Here is a 23,531-nt window from a genome sequence, read left to right on the forward strand (position 1 = left end):
TGTGTAAGTTAAACATAACAGTAGATGTCCAAATGATCACTGCTGCATCCCTCCCTGCATCCCCCTTGATGTCCTTCAAGGATGCATCTGCAGTCCTAACAAATGGGTTGTCCTGCCTCAGGCAGCCCTTTGGTCGGCCGGATTCCAAAGTCTGGGTCTGGCCTCGGCTGATGTCGCACTTCACCCGACGTCATAGCTGCTGTCAATTGGGTATAAAGGCATCAGCCGACGACATTTTCCTCAGTCTTTCTTGCCGCATGGCGCCCGAAGCAGAAGCTGTTTGCAAGTGCCGGTCGGTCAGAACCAGAGATTACTACTACCGAAGACTTCTAAAGCTACCCGTTACTCTTTCTTGCCTCAGCCAATGTCAGAAAAAGTGAATAACTGTTTAACTTGTGGGAAACAAATACCTCATAAGGATTTCCACTCTTACTGCCTTCCTTGCTTAGGCCCAGACCATGACGTAGCAGCTTGTCTAGCCTGTGCTTCCTTCAACCGACAGACACTTAGACGTCGGTCGGAGTTTGCAGAGGAGTTTTCGGCCCGCTTTTGCTTACAACATGCTGTCGGAGACTCCGACTTCACAATTAGCTAAAAAGCGTAAGGAAAAGGACCGACACTCGCGGTCCGCGGTTTTGGCCGAAACCGCAGTTAAGCCAACTGCGAGTGTCTCGGTTTCGTCTGAAACCGAGTCCTCGGTTCTTCCTTCGGCCGAAAGCATGCCTCCTACAACCGAGGCCTCATCCAGCATGGCTGAATCTGCTACTGAATTTCCACCTGCTCTTGCAGGTTCTCAGGATTTATCAGATACTATTCCCTTAGACATATCTACTCCTGCACGTGGAGCTGCTAGGCCCCCTGCATCCTTGTCAATTAAGGCTTTTTCTAGGGCTAAAGCAGCTAAATCTTCTAAGGCCGTGCCTGCTAAAACCCCGTCACACAGGCCTAGCTCTAGTACTCAAATGCTTAGCCTGGCAGAGGATCTCATTTCTTTGATCAGGGGATCCCAACCTCACCCTGACAGGGCCTCTCATCCCCCTCCAGAGAAGAGGCCTAGAGCAGAGCCCCCTGAGCCAGTTTCTACAGATTATTCCTCTGATGACTCAGAAAACTCAAATCCTCCAGAAGGCCCTCATTCTCCATATGAGGACTCTGACGCAGAAGACTCCATTCCTTCTGCCTCTCCTCCTGAGGAATTTTCTTTTGGGGAAACCTTGCATGCTATGAGAGAACAATTTCAATGGCAGGGCCAGGATTTTTCAGATTCCAGGAAAAGGCTTAGGACCTTTTTACATTTGCCACAGCATAGGCCTTTAGCCATTCCTCCAGTACTTACAGTTGTGGATGATGCATTTAATGATGCTTGTACTGCCCCGACTCTCTTCCCCCGGCCCCTGCTAAGCCCGACAGATACTACAGGGTTCCGAACACACATTATCACTTGTATAAGGCTCCTATTGCAGATCCTGAAACTATTTCACAGGGCCCCAAAGCTGTAGCAGCTGCCTCTGCCAAAAACCCCCTCCCCTCTGAAAGAGAATCTAGGGCATTAGAGAGATGGGGTAAAAAAGTTTATACTTCTGCTACTCTTTCGCTAGGGCCTTAAACTGTCAATTCCACATGATTCAGTATCAGGAATTTTTGTTAGATCAGCTAACTAAAAAACTGTCCTCTCCTGAACCTTTAGACCATAAGTCCCTTCAGGATTTGGTACATAACACTCAGCAGGTCAGTAATCATTCCTTAAAATATGGCTATGATGCACTGGAGGCTTCCTTTAGATCAGCTATGACTGGTACAGTGATCAGAAGGCATGCATGGTTAAAAGAACAATCCTTACCAGACCATGTAAAGTCAAAGCTCCTAGATGCTCCCATGGAAAAACACAGTTTGTTTGGCTCCCCTGCACAGCAAGTGTTAAAGAAGGTGGAAGAAAAAGCAAAATCTGTCCAAACAGTCAAGGATTTCTTACAGGTCCAGCCTCCGAGGTTTAGTAGGAATTGGCCTTCTAAGAATTGGTCCTTTCCAGACACCACCAGAGCACAGAGAGGCAGAAATAGGTGCCCAAGAGGCAGAGGTCAATCCGGAGGTGCCTACAGGGGACGTCAGTGGCAGCTTAACAACCAGAGAAGTACTGCCACAGATCCAGCCACTACCACTTCCACAGGACAATCACAGTGACTTGGCTCTGATACCGCCTACCAGGGAACAACTAGAAGCACCCTTAGGCGGAAAGCTAGCCTTATTTTCAGTAAACTGGCATTACATTACAGGAGACAAATGGATTTTACAGACAATAGACAAAGGTTACAGGTTTCACTTCCATACTCTACCAAGGAAGAGAGGAATGCCAAACCTACCACCAAACCAAAAGACAAACGCTCTAGAACAAATAGACCACTTACTAAGGATGAGAGCTATAGAAAAGGTACCGTCTATGGAACAAGGACAAGGATTTTATTCCAGACTTTTCCTGGTACCAAGAAAGGAAAACCAATGGAGACCTATTCTCGACCTGTCCGCTCTGAACACATATCTCATTGTTCCAAAATTCAAGATGCTGACACTACAGCAACTTCTTCCCATGCTGGGCAAGGAGTCTTGGCTGGTAACTCTAGATCTCAAGGAGGCATACCTGCATGTCCCCATACGACCATTTTGCAGAAGATACCTCAGATTTCTTGCAGGATCAGAGCATTATCAATTCTAAGCATTGCCTTTTGGCTTATCTACTGCACCCAGAGTATTCACGAAATGCCTGGCATCAGTAATTGCTCATTGCAGGCTTCAGGGAATTCAAATTTATCCATACCTGGACGACTGCCTGTTACAAGCGGACAACAAAAACAAATTAACAAAAGATTTGAGAAAGGTTATTCACCTATTGCAAGCCCTGGGATACACAGTCAACATAAAAAAGTCAAGGCTGATACCATCCCAAAGGATAACTTTCTTGGGTGCAGAACTGGACACATCAAACCAAATGGCATTCCTCACAGCAGAAAAACAAAAGCAACTACCACTCTATTTCATGGCATTAACAACGCAGAACCAGCTTACAGCAAGGAAAGTCCTGCAAGCCCTGGGTTACATGGCATCCTGCATAATATTAATTCCACATGCCAGACTACATATGAGGAAGTTGCAATGGTACCTAAGGAATTTATGGTCTCAGCACAAGCACAGCCTAGAAGCCCAAATTCCAATAATTCTATGCCTGAAGCAAGAATTCCAGTGGTGGGCTCAGGCCTGTCAATTGAACAAAGGACTGCCGTTCCACAGCCCTTACCCAAGCCAGACTATCACCACGGACGCCTCAGACCTCGGTTGGGGGGCACACATGGTGGACAAGTGCATACAAGGCTTATGGACACAGGACCAGCTGAACCTACACATAAATCAAAAAGAGATGCTGGCAGTAAAGCAGGCAATTCAGACATTCAGACCGTTTCTTCAACAGGGTCATTTGCTGATAAGGACGGACAACACCACAGTTATGTGGTATATCAACAAACAGGAGGCATACATTCATATCCTCTATGCCGGATGGCAATGGACCTCTGGAATGTGGCCCTGAACCTCAACATTCAGCTCCAGGCCATATTTGTGCCAGGAAAAGAAAATATACTAGCAGACATCTTAAGCAGAACTACCACGGTTGCCCACGAATGGATGCTGCATCCAGACATCTTCAAATCCATTACAAAGAAATGGGGACTACCAGAAATAGACCTGTTCGCATCCCCACACAACCACCAATTGAAAAAATTCTGCACAAGGACATACCACCCACTTGCATGGAAGGTGGACTCCCTATCCTTCAGTTGGGAAAACCTGACAGCATATGCATTCCCACCTCTTCCTTTGATGCACAAAGTGCTACTGAAGATCAAAGAAGATCACCCAAGGATCATCCTGATAGCGCCAGACTGGCCGAGGCAGCATTGGTACCCGTTACTGAGGAGTATGTCTCGGGAACACGCATGGCCTCTACCCCTAGTTCCTTTACTGCTGACACAGAACAACTTCAAAATCCTGCATCCAAACTTGAAAACACTGCAGCTAGCTGTTTGGAACATTACATAAAACAAAATAATCCAGATTTATCTCAAAGGGTTAAAGACATTATCCTGGAGGCTCGCAGACCCTCAACAAGGAAAACTTATTCAGCAAAATGGAAAAGATACCTCATTTGGAGTGCAGCAAAAGGAGAAAATGTATCATTGGCAAACATAGCTAACATCCTGGAATATTTAGCAGAGCTTTTCCACAATGGCCTGTCTTACTCCTCCATTAAGATTCATGCATCAGCAATTTCAGCAGAATACAACATGGATCCTCCAGTCTTCTCTCATCCTCTACTCAGGCAGTTTCTGAGAGGAATTAAAATGTAAAGCCGCCAAGGAAGCCACCTTTGCCTACATGGGACCTGAACTTTGTGTTAGAAAAGTTAACACTTCCCCCTTTTGAACCAGCAGCAACAGCAGAATTACAGTTCCTATCTTGGAAAACTGCTTTCCTGCTTGCAATCACTTCAGCAAGAAGGGTTTCTGAATTACAGGCATTAATGGCAGTACAGCCCTTCCTTATCTTCCATCAGGATAGAGTGTTCATGAGAACTAATCCTACTTTTATGCCAAAGGTGGTCTCCAGGGTATCATTAAACCAAGCAATCCACCTACCAACATTCTTCCCCAACCCACAGAACAGGGGGGAAAGACTACTGCATACCTTGGATGTGTACAGGCAATTGCGCTACTACCTGGACAGAACCAAGAACAATAGAAAAACTGACCAGCTTCTGGTAGCATATGCAACAGGAATGGAAGGAAAAGCAATTTCAAAACAGACAATCTCAAAATGGATAGGAAATTGCATTAGATTTTGTTACTCTTTTCATGGAAAGACAACTCCAGAAAAAATCAGACCTCACTCCACAAGAGCTACAGCCACTACTACAGCTTTTTTACGAGGGGTGGCTACCAAAGACATTTTAGAGGCTGCTACTTGGAGCTCCGTGCATACATTTGCCAAGCATTATAATCTACCTTTATACTCCAGATCCCGAGCAGGTTTTGCCACTGCTGTTTTGCAAGGGATCTTAACTACACCATAAACTTCTTAGTACCTCCTCCCCCAGTTTGGCTATGGTATTCTACCCATTTGTTAGGACTGCAGATGCATCCTTGAAGGACATAGTACAGTTTTGTACCTACCATAAATGTAGGTGTCCGAGAGGTATGCATCTGCAGTCAGGATTACCCACCCTCCTTCCCCTCTGTGGTACTCCTAGGGTATTTGCCCATCTTGTAGCTAGCTGGGGGAATCTATTATGGTGTATTTGTTTGTATATATGTATATACCTGTTTATTTTTATTTGCTCTCTACTGTTTGGAATCATTTGCATTTATCCAAATTTAGCCTTCCTAGAGGGCACCTGGCATCTGGGGCAAGAAACACTGAGGAAAATGGCGTCGGCTGATGCCTTTATACCCAATTGACAGCAGCTATGACGTCGGGTGAAGTGCGACATCAGCCGAGGCCAGACCCAGACTTTGGAATCCGGCCGACCGAAGGGCTGCCTGAGGCAGGACAACCCATTTGTTAGGACTGCAGATGCATACCTCTCGGACATCTACATTTATGGTAGGTACAAAACTGTACTTTTTCTGGTGTTTTTATGCCAGGGTATGGGCATTTATTTTTGATATCTATGGCATTATTATTTTAGGGCTCAGCCTTCCTATCTCCTTTAGCAGGAAAGCTCTGAAGGACTTTGTGTCCAAACTTGTCTTTTCGTCAGCTTATATTGAGCTGCTTGATAGTTTGAGGGTGTGGAAAGTGACCTGAAGCTTTGGAAGCTGTCTGTTGTATCCTTGCCAGGATATCCAACATTAAAAGGAATGATTGATACAGTGTTGCTTTGTTAAGGTTCTAGTCATGAAAACATTATCTGCCGATTGTACAATTATGTTGCTGAGTTTGGCAAAGTAACTAGAAGAGTGAATTCTAAAGGTAAAATTAGAAACCCTTATCTAAAGTACTCCTAGCCTCATAGTATATTGCTAACGTGGTAACAAGTGGCAAACGATATAGTCTCAATTATAATCTTTCAGATTTGAGTAGCAGAGAGTCTGACTAAGTCCCCCATATTCGAAGTTGTGCTCTTGGACATTATCTCAGTCAGATGTGGATATAGTCCTCTTTCCGTAAAGCATTAATATGTACAAAACAGCAAATTCTTGGACTTAATCACTTATGTCTTGTAGAATTTTCCCAAGTATGGAATAATTTGAAAAATGTAGCTCATCTGTAAACCAGATTGAATGTATTGTCCACATACATGGAGGCATTACTGCATAGAGAAAACAGTAAGGGACCAAGAGCTGACCTTTGTTGGACCCAATGTGTATACCATAAAAGTTATGTTACTTGTGAGACGAGATAATTACATAATTTAAGAAACGCAGAAAAACCTTGGATATCAGCCTTGAATAATTTACAAATTCAGATGCTTTGTTTGCATCCATAAAAAACATGCTTGTGACTTTACCTCCATCCATTGTCTTATAAAGCTAGTAAATAAAAATAGTGCTGTAGTGGTGACTGTGACCTTTTTTAAGCTGTGCCATTGAACTTTCAGTAGCCCATATGCCTCTGGATGAGTCTTGTACTACAATCTTTTCCAAATTTTTAGCAAGTGAAGACAGCAAAAACATAGGCCTGTATGATTCAGCCAAGCTTTATGGTCCTTGTTTAGTGGTGGAATAACATAAACAGCCTTCCTGATGTCAAGAAAATGATCTGTCCTAGTGAGGAACTTATCTGTTATATTGTTTGTGCAGAGTGGTTAAATAATTAATTGAGTAATTATCTTTGTGAGTAGTGATTGGCTTAATAGCATTTGACTGTGAGTATATATATGTTTTTAAACAATTAACATGGTTTTTAAAGAAGTTTGCTGATTTCAGCAAACGAAAAGCACTTCAAATAAATATATGTTTCTTGAACCTGGGTTATGTTCGTGCTTTACAATTGCCATATCGCCTATTTGTCTTATATTGTTTGTGCAATTAGAATATCTCAGGCATGGAAGAACTTTGGATAGAGACCATTACTGTCAACCTTTCTATAAGTCAGAAATGCATTTTCTGAGAAACTGAAGTAATTTAAAGAAGCCAAAAAAATGACATTGGCAATTTGTCTTCGTAAGTGGATCAGAGACTCTGTTGTTATGCTGGGAAATTTATGTAAAGTAATCAGCAGATCCATCCACTGTAAACTGTGAAGCTAGTCATATCACATTAGTATGTATAGACATGATCTCCTGATGTTTAGACTTGTTTTTTTTTTTAACATCTTTATTAAATCCTCACATTTTAAACTGTAAAGTGGGGTTACATGTATTAGAAGTAAATAAACTGTTGGGGACTGGTATAATGGTTAAGGTGTTTACCTCACTGCCGTCCCTGCTGCTATTTAAGCATTGCAGTTGCACAATGTTTGGCTCATAATCTAGGAGCTCTGAGGCATGTGGTGATGTTTGGCTACTATACTACTTGAGAAGAAGACTGGTGCTTGCTTCTGCCAAACTCTACTGTTTTATTATTGATATATACATTTTTGTTTATTTCTGATTGAAAAAAGTTGCTTTGCCTGTTTCAAACATGATGTAGGATATGTTGTTTGTGTTGTCGGAAGAAGTATTTTACATTCAGAATATGTTATGTAAATATTTAATAATGCCTAGACACGCACATGCACGCACACACACACACACACACACACACACACACACACACACACACACCAGGATGTCTGATGTATATACACAAAAAAACAGTCTAATGTAGAGGCAGAGAGAGACAGCCTCAAACACATATACAGAAACACACACAGATTATTCACTTAGACATCTGAACTGTACATAAAGTAATTAATACACAAATACATGCTATTATAGTATATTTTAGCGCACTGCCTGCTTTAACCGTAGGTATTGAGCAGCCATGGTTACTGAGAGGAAATGGCAAGTCTTTGTAACTGCTACTGTTGTAGTTTCTTGCATTAGTTATTTTTATTTATTATTTTTTCCCACTCTTTAAATGCAGCTTTTTAAGAGAGTCTTTTGGAGAGGGGAAAGGAAATGGTGGCTCCGGTAATGGACTTCAGTCTTCAGCACACACATTTTATGCCAGAATCAGTGCACTTTTTGCCATGCTCTCTCTTTACATTATTTCAGCTCTTTAGAATGTTGAGTGTCCAGTGGAGGATAATGGATTCTCCAAGCCCATTTAAAGCATATTCAGCTAAGTCTAGAGACCTCTAGTAGGCTTCAGGATTGCTGGACATCTGCTCTTCCAAGCTTGACAGGACTAAGGGAGTACATTTTTGTGCTACCATTGCTTTTTTACGTAATTCATCCTGGTTGCCCAGCTGCATTACTGTCTCCCTTGTTGACACATGTGCTGTGTAAAGAAAATTAGAGGATCATTGCGGAGGAACTTAGATTTTACTTCCCTTGAAAAACAAGACGGAGTTGCCTTTTTCCTCACCCTTTATAATAAACTTTTAAATTGAATTATTATCATTGGAACATCAGAGGGTGCCTCTCAGTTAAAGGAAAAACAAAGATCTGCAAAACAAAAAAGCTGTAAATTGAAATATTTAGGCACTACCTGCCTTCCACAGCATTCGACTTAAATTGACATAGTCCAAGCTCAAGTTTTAAATACATTCCAGTAATTCCATAGATGCCATTAATGTTATTTAATGTAATTTAAAAAATAAGATATTTTTTATACTTGTTAGTTGGAAATTGGGGCACAATAACTTGGTAGAACTAGGATGTGAATTTAAACAATTAACAATCTTCAGTGAAAACTACTAAAAAAGGGATAGGTTAGTGCTGATTTTGTGTGAGGCATACATTAACTGGAGCAGAAAGACCAACAGTTTAAATGCTCATTATCTGTGGAGTCTGCATATCCTCCTCGAGTTCATGTGAATCTTTGGTACATGTTCTAGTTTTCTTCCACATCCCAAGTATGTGTGCCATTGATGAATTGGCAACCGTGTGTGTGTGTGTGTGTGTGTGTGTGTGTGTGTGTGTGTGTGTGTGTGTGTGAGCGCTCATGCATATGCAAGTTTTGATATGCTGGCAACCCATTCAGGAATAGCTTCCTCTGTCTTATGGCCACTAAGTGCCAGGATATGTTTTGGCTTCCTGTGACCATCAAATGAGTTAAGTGAGTAATCAAGGGAAAAAAACAGTTTTACCCTGGTATGGGGAAAGATCCTTTCACTCAGATAATGACTGATGATAACAGTGAATAAAATCGCAGTTATTGTAATCCTCCTCTCAGTTGAAGAGCTAGATTTTTGAGATGAGTAATTCAGAGAACTGTAAGTACTTACAGTTTTGAAATGGCATTACACATGCACATCAGTGTTTATATTTTCATTGCAGCCAAAATGATATGCTGACAGCCACATTAGTGAGTAATAGTGAAGCTTTAATATATTTATGCTAAAGTCATGGCATGACAAAATGCAGGCAGTGCACATGCACAAGCCCTACAAAATCCTAGAGTAAAATCCATCACACTATCGCGGGGCTCCTGAGAGGTGTCAGATGTATGTTGACATGGAGTTACCAGTGCTTATAGCAAAGTGGTAGCTGTCATTACCAATCTGCTGTCTCAAAAGTGTGCATTTTGTGGTGGGTTAAGTACTGGATTTAGAGTTTCTAGCAGTATCCGTCTCTAGAACTCAGAGGTTTGCATTTATTTAAGGAACTAAAAGGTATATACAAAGATGATTGCACAGTGGAAAGTGGTTGGCATTGCTGCCTTACCACACTTGGTGTGCAGTTTAATTTGAGAGCTGGATTTTCTTTCTCTGCAGAGTCTTCCTGTCCTCCATTTATACACATGAGTTTTTATCAGGTGTTTGGGTTTCCTTTCACATCCAGTAGATGCGCTGTAGGTAACTGATATTCCTTTAAATTGTCCATAGATGTACATGCCGTGTGAGAATGGATGTACTGTGATAGTACAGCATCCTGCTTAAAATGAGTTTTTCTGTCTTTTGCCCATTGAGTGCTGGGATAGGCTTTGTTTTAGATTAAGTAAGTAATTGGAAGTCGAGTGAATGGAGCACAATATGGAGTTTTTAAAGAAAGGTCTGTTTGCAGAAGTGTAGTATGTATAACTTGAGATATTGCACAGTGAACATTTCCTGCTTTCCAGGTTATCTTCTTTAATATCCCTGTTTCATCAAGTGTCAGGCTTGAAAGGGGATTAATGCAGACTTTAGAGCACATGTTGTGGGCTTTGTTATGCAAGTCAGTAAAGTATAAGCTCAACAAACAAATGACAGTGTGATCCCAGATACGGAGATTCTGCCTTCATTCTTTGCCATTCTTGGCATTTTCTTTCTATCAGTTAGCTAAGAATACACATACATGATTGTTTTATTAGTATTGCTTATGATGCATTTTAGTAAATGGAAAAAATCATCTTGGAAGTTATTATAAACATCTAGGGTATAATCTGAATTTCACAGAATGTTTGTTATGCAAGTCAGTAAAGTATAAGCTCAACAAACAAATGACAGTGTGATCCCAGATACGGAGATTCTGTCTTCATTCTTTGCCATTCTTGGCATTTTCTTTCTATCAGTTAGCTAAGAATACACATACATGATTGTTTTATTAGTATTGCTTGTGATGCATTTTAGTAAACGGAAAAAATCATCTTGGAAGTTGTTATAAACATCTAGGGTATAATCTGAATTTTACAGAATGTTTAGAATCTAGCTGCATACTTGGGTTATTCTTTAATAGAACCACTCATCTGGTTTTAAATTTCAGCTCTTTTAATGATGGACTCAGAGCATTCTCTTTCAGGCTTCAGTAAATTCCCTCATCTTTTGGGGTAAAAGATGAATATGGAGACTTCCACTGTTGTGTTGATATTGTTTAAAAGAATGCATAAATAGTGAGATTCCTGCCTGCCTTGTGCAAGGACTCTCTACTTAGAATCATCTTTTATCTGCCTGTAGCTGATACAAGGACTGTATGAGACATCTGTATATATTGATGTACTTTATTGGCCTTATTGGTTTTGTAATACACATTTTTAGTTTTAACATATAATGAACATGTTATTTTGTTTTTGTTAGTTTCTGTGAAGTATAATGTTTATAGTGAAAAAAATAAGTAAAAATAAAAGGTGGCTCTTTTTTAGAATTACTGACATTTTTTTCTTCTCCTTTCTGTAGAGTTTCTGAATTGTAGGTACATTTTATGCATTTATTGGTTGCTTCTTAAATTTACAGATCAGGGATTTGCACAATGGAGGAGACCAGTTTCGTCTGCTGGGAAGTTCTGGCAAAGTTTTGGGAATGGTACGTATTTAATGCCCTTAGTATTGATTATGTTGCTATTAGTGGCGTGCTTAGTGATAGGGTATAATTAGTATTAGCATATATCATGTTTTTATTTATTTTTCCATTGATAACTGCATTGTTTTTACTGACTTATGTTGCTCATTGTGTAGCACAATCAGACATATTGTGTTTAAAGATATGTAGATGCTGCCACGGGGAAAATAAATTCATTAATATGTTTAAAAAGGCTATATAGGTACGTCTGGGTACCTATAGGCCAGTAAATGTTTATTACACAATCTTTTTAAATGGAAAATTTAATGTTGCATTTTCTTACAAGCATGCAAGACCCCAACATTAAAAAGATAGTTTGTTACCTTAAGAATATGTAAGACCATGACATTGATAAAATGTCCTTGCTTTTGTCTTATTTACAAATACCAGGCCTTGAAAAGCTGTGAGAAGAGTTCTAAGCCTATCTATGTGTCTGTGGGCCATCGCATAAGTTTGGAGTCAGCAGTTCGCCTGATCCACAGCTGTTGCAAGTACAGAGTTCCAGAACCAATTCGACAAGTAGGGGCAGTCTTTTAAAAATATTCTCATTTTATCTTATTATATGGAGTCAGATTTTGGACTTCCTCTTTTCCAGCTGCCTGTCTTCAATTCTCCTTCTCCCCTTGCTTATATCAGTTTCTACAAAACGTTCTCATAGGGCAGCTTTGAGTGGAGACCATCTATTTGAACTAGCCGATGGAACAAGCTGCTTGCTTCCTGTTAGGTGACTGTGAAACATTTGATTACGTAACAGCCTGAACATGCTTAGTTTAAGTTAAGTCAAATATTTCTTTGACATACCCAAGTTCTATATGTAGTGGCAAAGCTTCCACCCTTTTCCTTCCTTTGTGAGGTGTCTTTTTACACAGCCGCATCTCATTATTTCTCAGTGATGCTTTTGACATACACTGTAACCATAAATGTGATTGATGATCCCTGCACACCTTGATTTGTTGTTTGGTGTTAGCAGCAGAAATGTAGCTAGCGCACGGCAGAGGGGCAGCAGCCCCAGGTGCAAAGTGTTAGGGGGAGTGATCAGCTGATCCCGATTGGTCTTCAGAGCATACCAACATTTAAATGCTGATATTGCATTTGCAGTCAGAACTGTTGCTCTCCATGTGTGGCATTATCTGTAGCTAAATTGCCAACCTTAAGATTAATAGTCATAATAAAATTACTGTAGTTGCCATTTATATACCCCCTGGCGATAATAACCCCCTTCTAGAATATATCCTCTCCTGACTTGCTCAACACATACATAACAAAACCATCTTTCTAGGGGATGTCAACATAAATTGGCTGTCCCACTGCTTGCCTCACTCCACTCTTAAGTATCAGTGTACATGGCTTCACCCAGCAAATTTTTACTCCCACCCACACCAGTAAGTCTTACAACTTAGTGACTGGATATTAGTCTCAGATCAACAAAAATATCATAACCCTGAAACTCTGCCTGACTCCCTTAGTGATCATTCACCAATAAAAGTTCTTAGATTCTCTTCACATCCCCCCAGACCACACACAAATATATTGAATGTCACAAGCTATCCAAACACCTTTAATACTCTCCTCTCCAAAGTAAATTAGTCTTCTCTTTTCCACATCCTTCTATACCAAAGCAGTCATCACATTCAACTCTACTTTCCTAAATATACTTAACTCATTGGCACCTCTCTAACATATCCCCCTGGTTATCTAATGCCACTTGCTCCTTGATGAAAGTTAGAGATAGAATGTGGACAACCTGGGTAAAAAGTAACATCCCCATTCACCTGCAAAAATATAAAGAACTCAGAAACCTTACTAAAAAACACGTCAATAAAGACAAAAAGGACTTCTATAATAACCCACCCAGTTCTCAAAGATCTAATCCCAAGAAATTCTGGCACGCTATAAATCAAATACTCCACACCGGGCAGCCCTCATCTCCCAATCTCTCCCCTACAAATACACCCCCTCAAAACTGCATCAAATTTCAACTCTTTCTTCTTAGAATCCATCAGTAAAGTTGGTAAAACTCCTCAAGATTCCCCCTTGAGTCAGAACTCCAATAACACCTTCTCCCTTAAACCTATACTTACCAGCTATATTAAGTCTTTACTTCCCATACTAAAACCCTGCTCTGCATCTGCAGACAATCTACCTCCCCACTTTCTCCAGGTAGCAGCCAACTCTATAGCCCTCCCAGTTTCTATACTAATTTACCTGTTAATCACAGAATCCAAATTTCCCACTATCTGGAAAGAATTCTATACCCTACCCATTTGTAAAGGAGGTAACTCCATTGAAGTCTCCAACATCCGACCTATAGCCATCCTCTCACCTCTCTTAAAAATACTTGAAAAATGCATACACAAGCAAGTCATAGAACACTTACTTCAGAAAAATCTGCTCACCCCTACACAACACGATTTTCATCCTAAGCCTAGCACCATTACTGCTCTACTATCCTTCATCAGGCCAGAGACAACAGTAAACTAGTGTCATGCTTATTCCTAGATCTCTCTAAAGCATTTGACACCGTGTCTCACTCTGTTCTTATGGACAAACTCACTAACCTCAATTTCTCCTCCTCTGCTACTGCCTGGTTTTCCAACTACCTCTCTGACCGACTACAATTGGTAAAATGGCTCTCTGCTGTCTCCTGTCTACTACTCATCAAAGTGGTTGTTCCTCAAGGATCTATTCTTGGGCCACTACTCTTCAAGATCTTCACTAATTTACTCTATATCTCCTGCCTCAGTCTAGTCTCATCCAATATGCTGATGACTCTACTGTCATCTCTATTGCAGACACCCTCTCTGATTTATATTCTGCTACTCTCCAACAATCAGCTAATTCTGAATGCTAAAAGGACTAAACTCTTACTTTTTCTTCCCAAAAGCCTGAACAACCTCAAATCCACTTTTGCTATTCACTCTCTAAATAATGCAGCTATCATAACTGAACCCCACACACAACTTCTAGAGGTCATGATAGATGACCAACTGAAATTCGATCTGCATGTCAACAATTGGATTAAGAAAAGCCATCAAAAACTTGGCCTCTTATATAGAAATAAGTTCCTGTCCAACAAGACCAAAGTTTTCCTCTCTTATGCCTATCTGCTACCAAGCCTAATGTACAGCTCCCAGATCGTCTCTAACCTCCAAACCACCCTTCTAACTAAACTAGAGAATGCATATAACAAAGTGGCCAGATCTGCTGCAAATCATAGCTATAGAACTCATCACTGTCTCTCTCTAAAACACTTAAACTGGCTGGAACTACCCCACCAGATTTTCCTCTCCCAGCTTCAGATTATCCTCTCTATCTTATAGCAACCATCTATCTGTCCCAGCTTGATCCCTCTCATCTCCTCATACACCCCTTCTAGGAATTCTGAAGTTCAGACCTAGACTTACTACACATCTATAAACTCAAGAGCAAAATTGGCCATAGCCTCTATAGCTACCATCCTGCCATCTCCTGGAACAAAGTCCCATTGGAAATTCGATCACTTAAACAACCAAATGTATTCAAGTCAGCTGCCAAAAACTACCTAAAAAGCCGATGGGTATGTCACTGTACTCACCCCCATTAAACTGTCATCCTCTCCTATTTTTAGTACTCTGTCAGCCTTTTTCTGGTTCTCTTCACTTTTAGTGCCATCTATCCTCCTTCTCTGAACTTGGTTATTGCCTCTTACTCCATGTTAAAATACCTTTACTAATATACTGCCTGCATGTTTTACTCTAGCGGCAACTACCTGGCTGTATCTACAATCTTAGCTTTTGTCTTCCTTGTTCTTACTTTGTAAATGTAATGTAAACTCAGTCACCCTACACATTTTCCAAGGTTGTACTTTTCCCAGCTTAGAACTTTAATATTGCCACCTGTATAATTCTAATTCGAGTATTGTTAAAGTCTCCTTGTTACATACTTTCTACTGTTAAAAATGTATACACAAATGTTGTGGAGCTTTACTCCCTGGGCCACCTCTGAAAAAAGGCTATCAGCTCAGCTGGACAAACCAGGTCAACAAATGTAAAATAATAAATAAACTAATTGTTACAAATTTGCTTCTGTTTAAAAGTAGAAAATAACATTTTTTTCTCCTAACCTGAAGCACTTTAGCATTTTGTGTCTGGCATAAACCGCACCACTTTTCAGCCTTTTGACTAAGATCAAGTGTAGTGTCATGTGTTGTAGCAGAGGCTTGCTAAAAGTAGAAAATATTTTTTTCCCTCATAAACTTAAGCACTGTAGCACTCTGGTTATGGCATAAACTATACTTTGCTACAGATTAAAAGGAGAAGAAAAGATGTATTTCTTTATTTATTGCTTTTCAGTCTAAAATTGAGGGGGTGCCAGATCAGTGGATGGCCCAGAGAGCAAAAATATTAGAAGTGTAGGTGGCTCAACCAGCACCCTGTACCAAGAATTAGTACCCCGCCCCCTCAGCTCTTCAAGTGAAAAAAAGTCCATTCTTTCTACTGACACACCAACCAGGTGGCTAGATACACGACACACCCCCATTCCCTCTGACCCCAGACATTCAGATCCCATTTCTGTGCTCTGCTCCTACCCTCCTTCCTCACATTTTAGTTTAAAAAAAAAATCTTTATTTTAAGGTACAGCAAACTACTTGCTACAAATGTATCGAACAGCTGGTGCAGCATGTACCCTGCATGGAGTGCTATTGTGCTCCGGTTTCAGTTTTAAAAAATAAAAAACAAAAATCTTGTTTTTTTTCCCTTTAAACTGTAGCAAACTGCTTGCTACAAATGTAGCAAACGGATGGTACCGTATATACCATGTATGGAGTGCTATAGCACTCAGGTTTTAGTTGAAAAAAAGTCTGTTTAATTTGTAGCAAATGTGAGCCGTTGCTACAGTTTATACCCTGCATGGAGTGCTATAGTGCTCAGGTTTTAATTAATGAAAAAAAAAAAAAAAAATATATATATATATATATATATATATATATATATATATATATCTTTACTTTTAAACTCTAGAAACAATTTGCTATTGTTTAGACCACACACAGAGCACTGCAGCACTCCGGTTTAACTGTAAATGTAATTACCAGATTTGCACTAAAGAGTAGTCAAGATGATGGATGGCCGATTACACTCACCTAACACTTTGCGTCCAGGGTAAATGCCCCTTTTGCCCCGCCCTAGCTACTTAAATATCTAGGTAGCGGTTTGTACTGTTGTTCTTTTTAGTAGCTTTCACAATGACTTTCTTCCATTGTTGGATAATCTTTTTGTTGTTTGCCAACTTACCAAATTTCCAGAACTTCCCGCTTTCCTGATCCATTTCTTTTGTAAAGTTTTGAGGACAGTGTACTGTTTACGATGCTCTGTTTTGACTTGTTTATTTAAAAGATGATCTCCTGCATGATAATTATATACTCTGACATAATCTAGGAGCTTAGGGAGGATGACAACTTCACAGAGGGTCAACATCTTTCATTGGCTGAGTAACTCCTGATTTTATTTGGAGAGTAGAAAGAAGCACCCATAAAAGGGGTGGGACCCACTCTTGACTAATTTATATTTATCTGGCTGTGTAAATGTGCCTCTGTAGTCTGTACCCACCTGAAAAAAATAGAATGGTAAATTCAGGAATAAAATCCTTTGGTGCAACTCCTATATTAATAAACTGGAGAACAAAATAAGGTAGATAGATATCTCCTTCCCCCAACCCTACCTTAACTCAGGAATGAAACATGCAAACAAGGGACTTAAGAGTACTATTAGAAAATGTAAAGCAGGGTGTGAACTTAAGGCTGCTACAGGTACCAATGTGAACTACAAATCTTTCTTCGGATACGTCAGGATATTACGGAATAATGCTCAACAGTGCACTGAGCTAATAATAATATCATCTGTTCCAGTCCCAAGGATACAGTATATGTATTGGCAGACAAATTTAGTGCTAACATTACTGTACCTACCAACATTATTGCATCCACTGTTCATGAAAATTTAGTTTCCCTTGTAAACAGTATGGAAGAAGTCAGTCAGAATTTCTGTCAAAGGCTAAAAGTAATGCTTTGGTGGGGCTGGATAACATACCAGGCTGCATTCTCATCAACTCTCATCGCTCTACTTAAACTCTTTGACCTCATTCTGTCTACAGGGTTTGTTCCTGATGTCTGGAGAATGGCCAGTGTAACTCCCCTATACAAGGTGGATGCTGTACACACCCAGGTAATTATAGGCCCATCAGCCCTACCAACTTTGTATGCAAAGCCATGGAATATATCCTAACAGAAATCATTTTTGCAGACACAAGCAGCTTAACTGATCTAAAACCCCTTTCAGCTTGGTTTTGTGAATGTCAGGCCATGTCTCCTGAACCTTGTAAACTTCTTTGAAAAGGTTAGAGAGGCTGTGTGTGGATAGTGGTCACATGTGCACACTGCTTATCTTGACCTGGCTAAGGTTTTTGACACTGTCCACCACAGGAATCAGTGTTGGACTCCCTCCTCTGTGGCATTTATTCTGCAGACATCCAAGTCAGCATCACTGAATTGTGGGTAACCATGAAAGTTGGTTTCTATCTGCTCATCCACTGACACTAAAGTGCTCCAGAAAAAGGGGTGGAATATGCACCTAACCTGGTGGACTGAAAATGGTCTTAAGCTAAATGCAAAAAAGTACAGTATAGTAGTGTTCTTCTGTTTCCACCTTATTTGTTATAAGTAGTACTTCTCATCAAACAGATATGGTTATAAGAGACCTGAATATTATGTGGGCTACTGTCTCACTTGATTATCATGTTTCCATTGTAACTGGGAAATTCTTCTATCTGTCCTAATTAATTTCCAAGGGAGTATCTTTCATCTTACCACTATACTGTTCCCTTGTCGGACACATCATCAAATATAGTGCCCTTTTGATATATACAAATACAAGTGTTTTGCTCATCTGGAATCATCCCAACAATTTTTAACCAAAGAAAAAAATTAAAGTTCTTAAATCCTGTTAGATTAGCACAAATTCTTCTTATACTTGTTAGCCTTCTGGCTGCCCTGAGATGACCATTGTCTTGCTTTTAGGAGTGCCTATGGGAGATCAGCTCTGTGAGTTTGCCCCATCTCAGAGAGCCACCGAAAGACAGGTTGTAAATGTGATTAATCATACTATGTTTTAGAGCTATAAGGTTTTCTTGCCAGAAAAAAATGGTCATCAGGTGTCAGACAAGATATGCAGAACTCTTAAAAATGGCTGAAAATCTGTTCCTAAAGGATCCCTAGAGATCTAAGCTAGAGTTCCTCTCCTACGTTGTGTTTGTTCCAAGGGGGAGAAGAAACTTTCATTCCTTCTTGAAATTTAGTGAATTTAGTAAGCACATTGCAGTTCTGGTTATTGAATCTTTAGGGAGTTTTGCTGTTTTTCCACTCTTCACCTGAATGGTATCTGTGGATATAATGACTGACTGCTTTTTGATACAACAGTGTTTACGTTCCTTGCATTAGGTTCTTTTGGTTTTCTGTGTGTGGATATCACTTTCATGATAGTGTTCTAGTTTGTTTTCTCATCTGCATCCTGAATGTTTACTATAGGGCTAGTCATGGTGAGAGAGGTCTTGCAAGAATAGCAACTTCATGTGGTCTACTAACTGAATGACTAGGTCTGGGTTGGCCCCATCAAGGAGCTTACTTGGTTGTAGGCTTTTGGAGGCTTCTATAAACTAGAAAAATCTACGCTGGAGTCAGGTCAGAGGATTACAGTCATCAGGACAGAATTGGCTGACCACCTTTATTCATTTTTGTTATTGTTGGAAAGGTCCCAGGTAGTCCTAGCCTTGGTAACGTGTGCAGATATTCAGAGTTGAGCTAAGGCTGTGAGCCTCCTGCTGCTGTTTGGCCTTATGGTGACCACAATCTTTACAGTTCTGTTTGTATTTTTATTTATTTATGGTTTATGTTTTTTTGACTTGATTAATCCCACTAAGTTGGTGGCCTGTTTTCACTGAGACCTGACGTTGTACTTATATTTACATGGAATCTTTTACATTCACCTGAACTGCCATCAACTCAGGCAACTAGCATCTGACCCTAAGGATGGCACATATGGGTGTGCATTGCAGATTGAAAAATGACTCCAAATGCCTGATGTAGGAATAGAACCCACAGTCTTGATCTTAAAGCACAAAATATGAGTGTGCTATGTGTTGAGTCACTGACACTTTAAGACTATGGATACAGGAGATATATTGGTCCATTAAAGTATTAGTGACTTTATGGAGTTTTCCCTTCAGCTGCTCTGAAGTCATTTACTTGAGTTTTGTTAGGTCTCGATTTATTTCTTACTTGTTCTAGTTATCTCTTTCTCCACTGTTGAGCTAACTCATAGAAAGAAGTGACTCATATATTTATTTAAAGTTTTGTAGTTTACACTCTTTCTCTGAGGTGGAGTAAAGCTAGACAGAGAATAATAAAGTAAGGGGTGTAGGGGTTTTGTTCTCCATGCAGAAATATTTATTTTACTTTGAGTGGTATAATTCCAAACCTGCTCCATATGATGATATGATGAAGATGTTCATCGTGTTACACTGCTGCAGTCATCACACTTGGGTTATCCTGCCATCAGGCGGTCCCGTAGTTGGACAGAGTTCCAAAGTCTTGGTCTGGCATCGGTTGCTGTCACTTCTTCCCTGACATCAGTGCGCCAGGGGTATAAAAGATGCATCCAACGCCATTTTCTTCAGTCTTTCTTGCTGCGCAGTGCTCGAAGCAAAAGCAGTTCGCAAGTGCCGGTTGGCCGACTCCTGAGATTTTTTAAAGTCGAATTTCAGATCCTAAGTCTTCAATAAAGCTAAGTACCCCATTGGGGAAACTTTTTTCTTGCCTCAGACCGATGTCAGAAAAAGTTAATAATTGTATTTCTTGTGGGAAGCAAATACCTCATAAGGACTTCCACTCTTACTGTATTCCATGCCTAGGCCCTGATCACGACGTTACTAGTTGTCGGTTTTGTGCTAGATTTAACAAACGCACTATAAAACGATGTTTTGATTTTGCTTTGCACTACTTTGGCTGCAGATTCAATTATACTATGCCATCGGATCAACCGACGACCGTAAGGATAAGGACAGACACCCGAGGTCCAAAACCGACGACGAAGCCTCTTCTAGGCCAGTCACTGGTTCGCCGGTTCTCAGTGAGGTGCTTTCGCAGCCCCTGACACCCGCTACCTCAGAGCCACAGACCGCCTCCGACTCCCACGTGGAGACAACTAGGCCTGTGGAGACTCAAGGTATTGGGCCTACGGAAACTAACCCCTCAGATGGGTCTGGAGCTGCTGTGCAGTCATTGGCTTTTGAGGGTGTCTTCAGACCTTCACAGCTTACCATTAAAGAAACAGCCAAGACAAAAACGTCATTAAAGACAAAGAAGCAAGTACAGCATTCTCCTGGACAGTCCTCCATGCCTAAGAAACAGATGCTTAAAATGGCCGAAGACCTCATTACACTAATCAGGGGCTCCCATCCCCCTCCTGAAAAAAGGCCTAGCCAGGATACAGACTATGATTCCTCTGATCAGGTTTCCATTTCCTCTGATTCCTCTTCAGACCAGGGATACTCTCTACCCCCCCTACGAGGACTCTGATGCTGAAGAATCCATTCCTTCAGCCTCTCCTCCTGAGGATTATTCTTTTGGGGAGACCTTACATACCATGAGGGAGCATTTCCATTGGGAAAGTCAGGAGTATTCAGAATCCAAGAAAAGGCTCAGGGACTTCCTTTTATTGCCTCAGCACAGGCCCCTAGCTATCCCGCCTGTGTTAGATATTGTGGATGATGTGTTCTCTGAATCCAGTTTATCTCCTGATTCTTTACCCAGCCAAGCCAGATTGGTATTACAGAGTCCCTGACTCTCATAAGTTTCTTTATAAAAACTCTTCTGCTGATCAAGAAACTATTTCCCAGGGTCCCAAAGGGGTTAAGGCTTCCATTGCAAAAAATCCAGTCCCCTCTGACAGAGATTCCAGAGCATTGGATAGATGGGGGAATAAAGTTTATACCTCTGCAACTTTAGCAGTTAGGGCTTTAAATTGCCAGTTTCACATGCTTAAGTACCAACAATATTAGTTAAAACAGAAAATGCTTGCAAGCTCAGAAGCCCCTGACTATAAAGAAATGCAGGATTTATTGCATGCAGTTGAACAGGTGGGAAAACATACTCTGCAATGTGGTTTTGATTCCTTAGAGGCCTCCTGTAGAGCCGCAGTTACAGGTTCTGTGATTCGAAGACATGCTTGGTTAAAAGAACAGAGTTTACCTGATCATGTTAAGGCAAAATTATTGGATGCTCCTTTACAGCATGATACGTTGTTTGGTGTTAAGGCAGAAGAAGTATTAAAGAAAATGGGGGATAAAGCTAAATCTATGCAAACAGTCAAAGATTTCTTACAGTTACAGCCACCTCGATTTAGCAGAAATTGGCCTACAAAGAATTGGTCCTTTCCAGTGTCAGACAGGCCACAGAGAGGCAGGTACAGACGCTCAAGAGGCAGATCTCAACCCTAAGGCTCTAACAGACAACGACAGTGGGGCACCTCAACCCCAAAAGGAGGTGAGGACAAGTCTCAACCTTACAGGAAACAGTCCCAATGACTTCCCCCTACGTACGCCAAGCACTCCCCTTTTGGCAGCACCCTTAGGGGGAAAACTAGCACTTTTTTCTCAAAATTGGCAAACAATCACCCAAGACAAATGGATTCTGAATATTGTGTCTCACTGTTACAGATTCCACTTTCACACTTCACCAAGGCTAAAAGGAATGCCAAACCTGCCACAAAATCAATGGGCAGAGGCTCAAAAACAAATTTCAGCCCTCATGGCCATGAGAGCTATTCAAAAAGTACCACAGCAAGAACAAGGACAAGGATTTTACTCAAGACTATTCCTGGTCCCCAGAAAGGACAAAGCCTGGAGACCCATTCTAGACCTTTCAAGTCTAAATACTTACGAAATTCCAAAATTCAAAATGTTGACACTACAGCAGCTTCTTCCCATGCTGGGCAAGAAGGCTTGGCTTGTTACTCTGGACCTCAAAGAGGCATACCTGCATGTCCCTATCAGACAAAATTGCAGAAGATACCTCAGATTCAAAGCTGGTACAATGCACTACCAATTGTCTGCACTGCCCTTTGGCTTATCTACTGCACCCAGGGTCTTTACAAAGTGACTGGCACCAGTAATTGCATTTTGCAGACAAAAAGGAATTCAAATATATCCATACCTGGATGACTGCCTCATCCAAGCAGAGACAAAAGACATTCTTCTAAAGCATCTGGCATTTGTAAGAAGGTTGCTAATTTCTCTAGGGTACACAGTAAACTAAAAAAAGTCAAAACTAGTGCCCTCACAGAAGATGACATTCCTGGGTGCCAGCTTAAATACAACAGCCCAGATGGCTTACCTCACACTAGACAAACAAGGACAACTGACTCAATATTTTCACTTACTAGCAAAGAAGTCCCATCTCCCTGCAAGAAAGATTCTGCAGGCCCTGGGATTCATGGCATCCTGCATACTGCTAATTCCATATGCCAGACTGCATATGAGGAAATTACAATGGTACCTAAAAAGTGTTTGGACTTGAAGCAGTAATTCCAATAATTCCCTGCCTACAACAGGAGTTTCGATGGTGGGCACAGGCATGTCACCTCAACAAGGGTCAACCTTTCACTCTACCCACAGCCAGGCAGACTCTAACAACAGATGCTTCGGATTACGCCTTGGGAGCACACATGGCAGGAAAATGTATTCAGGGCAAGTGGACCACAGACCAACTGCATCTTCACATTAATCAAAAAGAGATGTTGGCTGTTCAAAAAGCCATAACAGCTTTCACGGACCTTCTGCATCCAGAACAATTACTATTAAGGACAGACAACACCACGGTAACTTGGTACATAAGCAAGCAAGGGGGCACTCATTCTTATCCCCTGTGGAGGCAAGCCATGACCTTGTGGAACACAGCTCTAACTTATCAAGTTCATCTGCAAGCACAATTCCTGCCAGGAAGGAAAAATACTCTGGCAGACGATCTAAGCAGAAATATCATGGACCCTCACGAA

General features: G+C 40.9%; 1 protein-coding gene across 1 annotated transcript in view; it reads left to right on the plus strand.

Annotated features, from left to right (window-relative positions):
- The window catches only part of LOC122800212 (endonuclease V-like), a 1,155,665-nt gene that overhangs the window by 148,962 nt on the left and 983,172 nt on the right, over positions 1-23,531 (plus strand). Inside the window, exons 3-4 of the mRNA XM_044069707.1 lie at positions 11,341-11,409; positions 11,836-11,964. Coding sequence (XP_043925642.1) covers positions 11,341-11,409; positions 11,836-11,964 — 198 coding nt within the window. The remainder of the gene's footprint in view (positions 1-11,340; positions 11,410-11,835; positions 11,965-23,531) is intronic.

Source organism: Protopterus annectens, chromosome 4.part0 (genome assembly GCF_019279795.1).
Source record: "Protopterus annectens isolate FY-2018-M chromosome 4.part0, PAN1.0, whole genome shotgun sequence".
Lineage (NCBI taxonomy): Eukaryota > Metazoa > Chordata > Ceratodontiformes > Protopteridae > Protopterus > Protopterus annectens.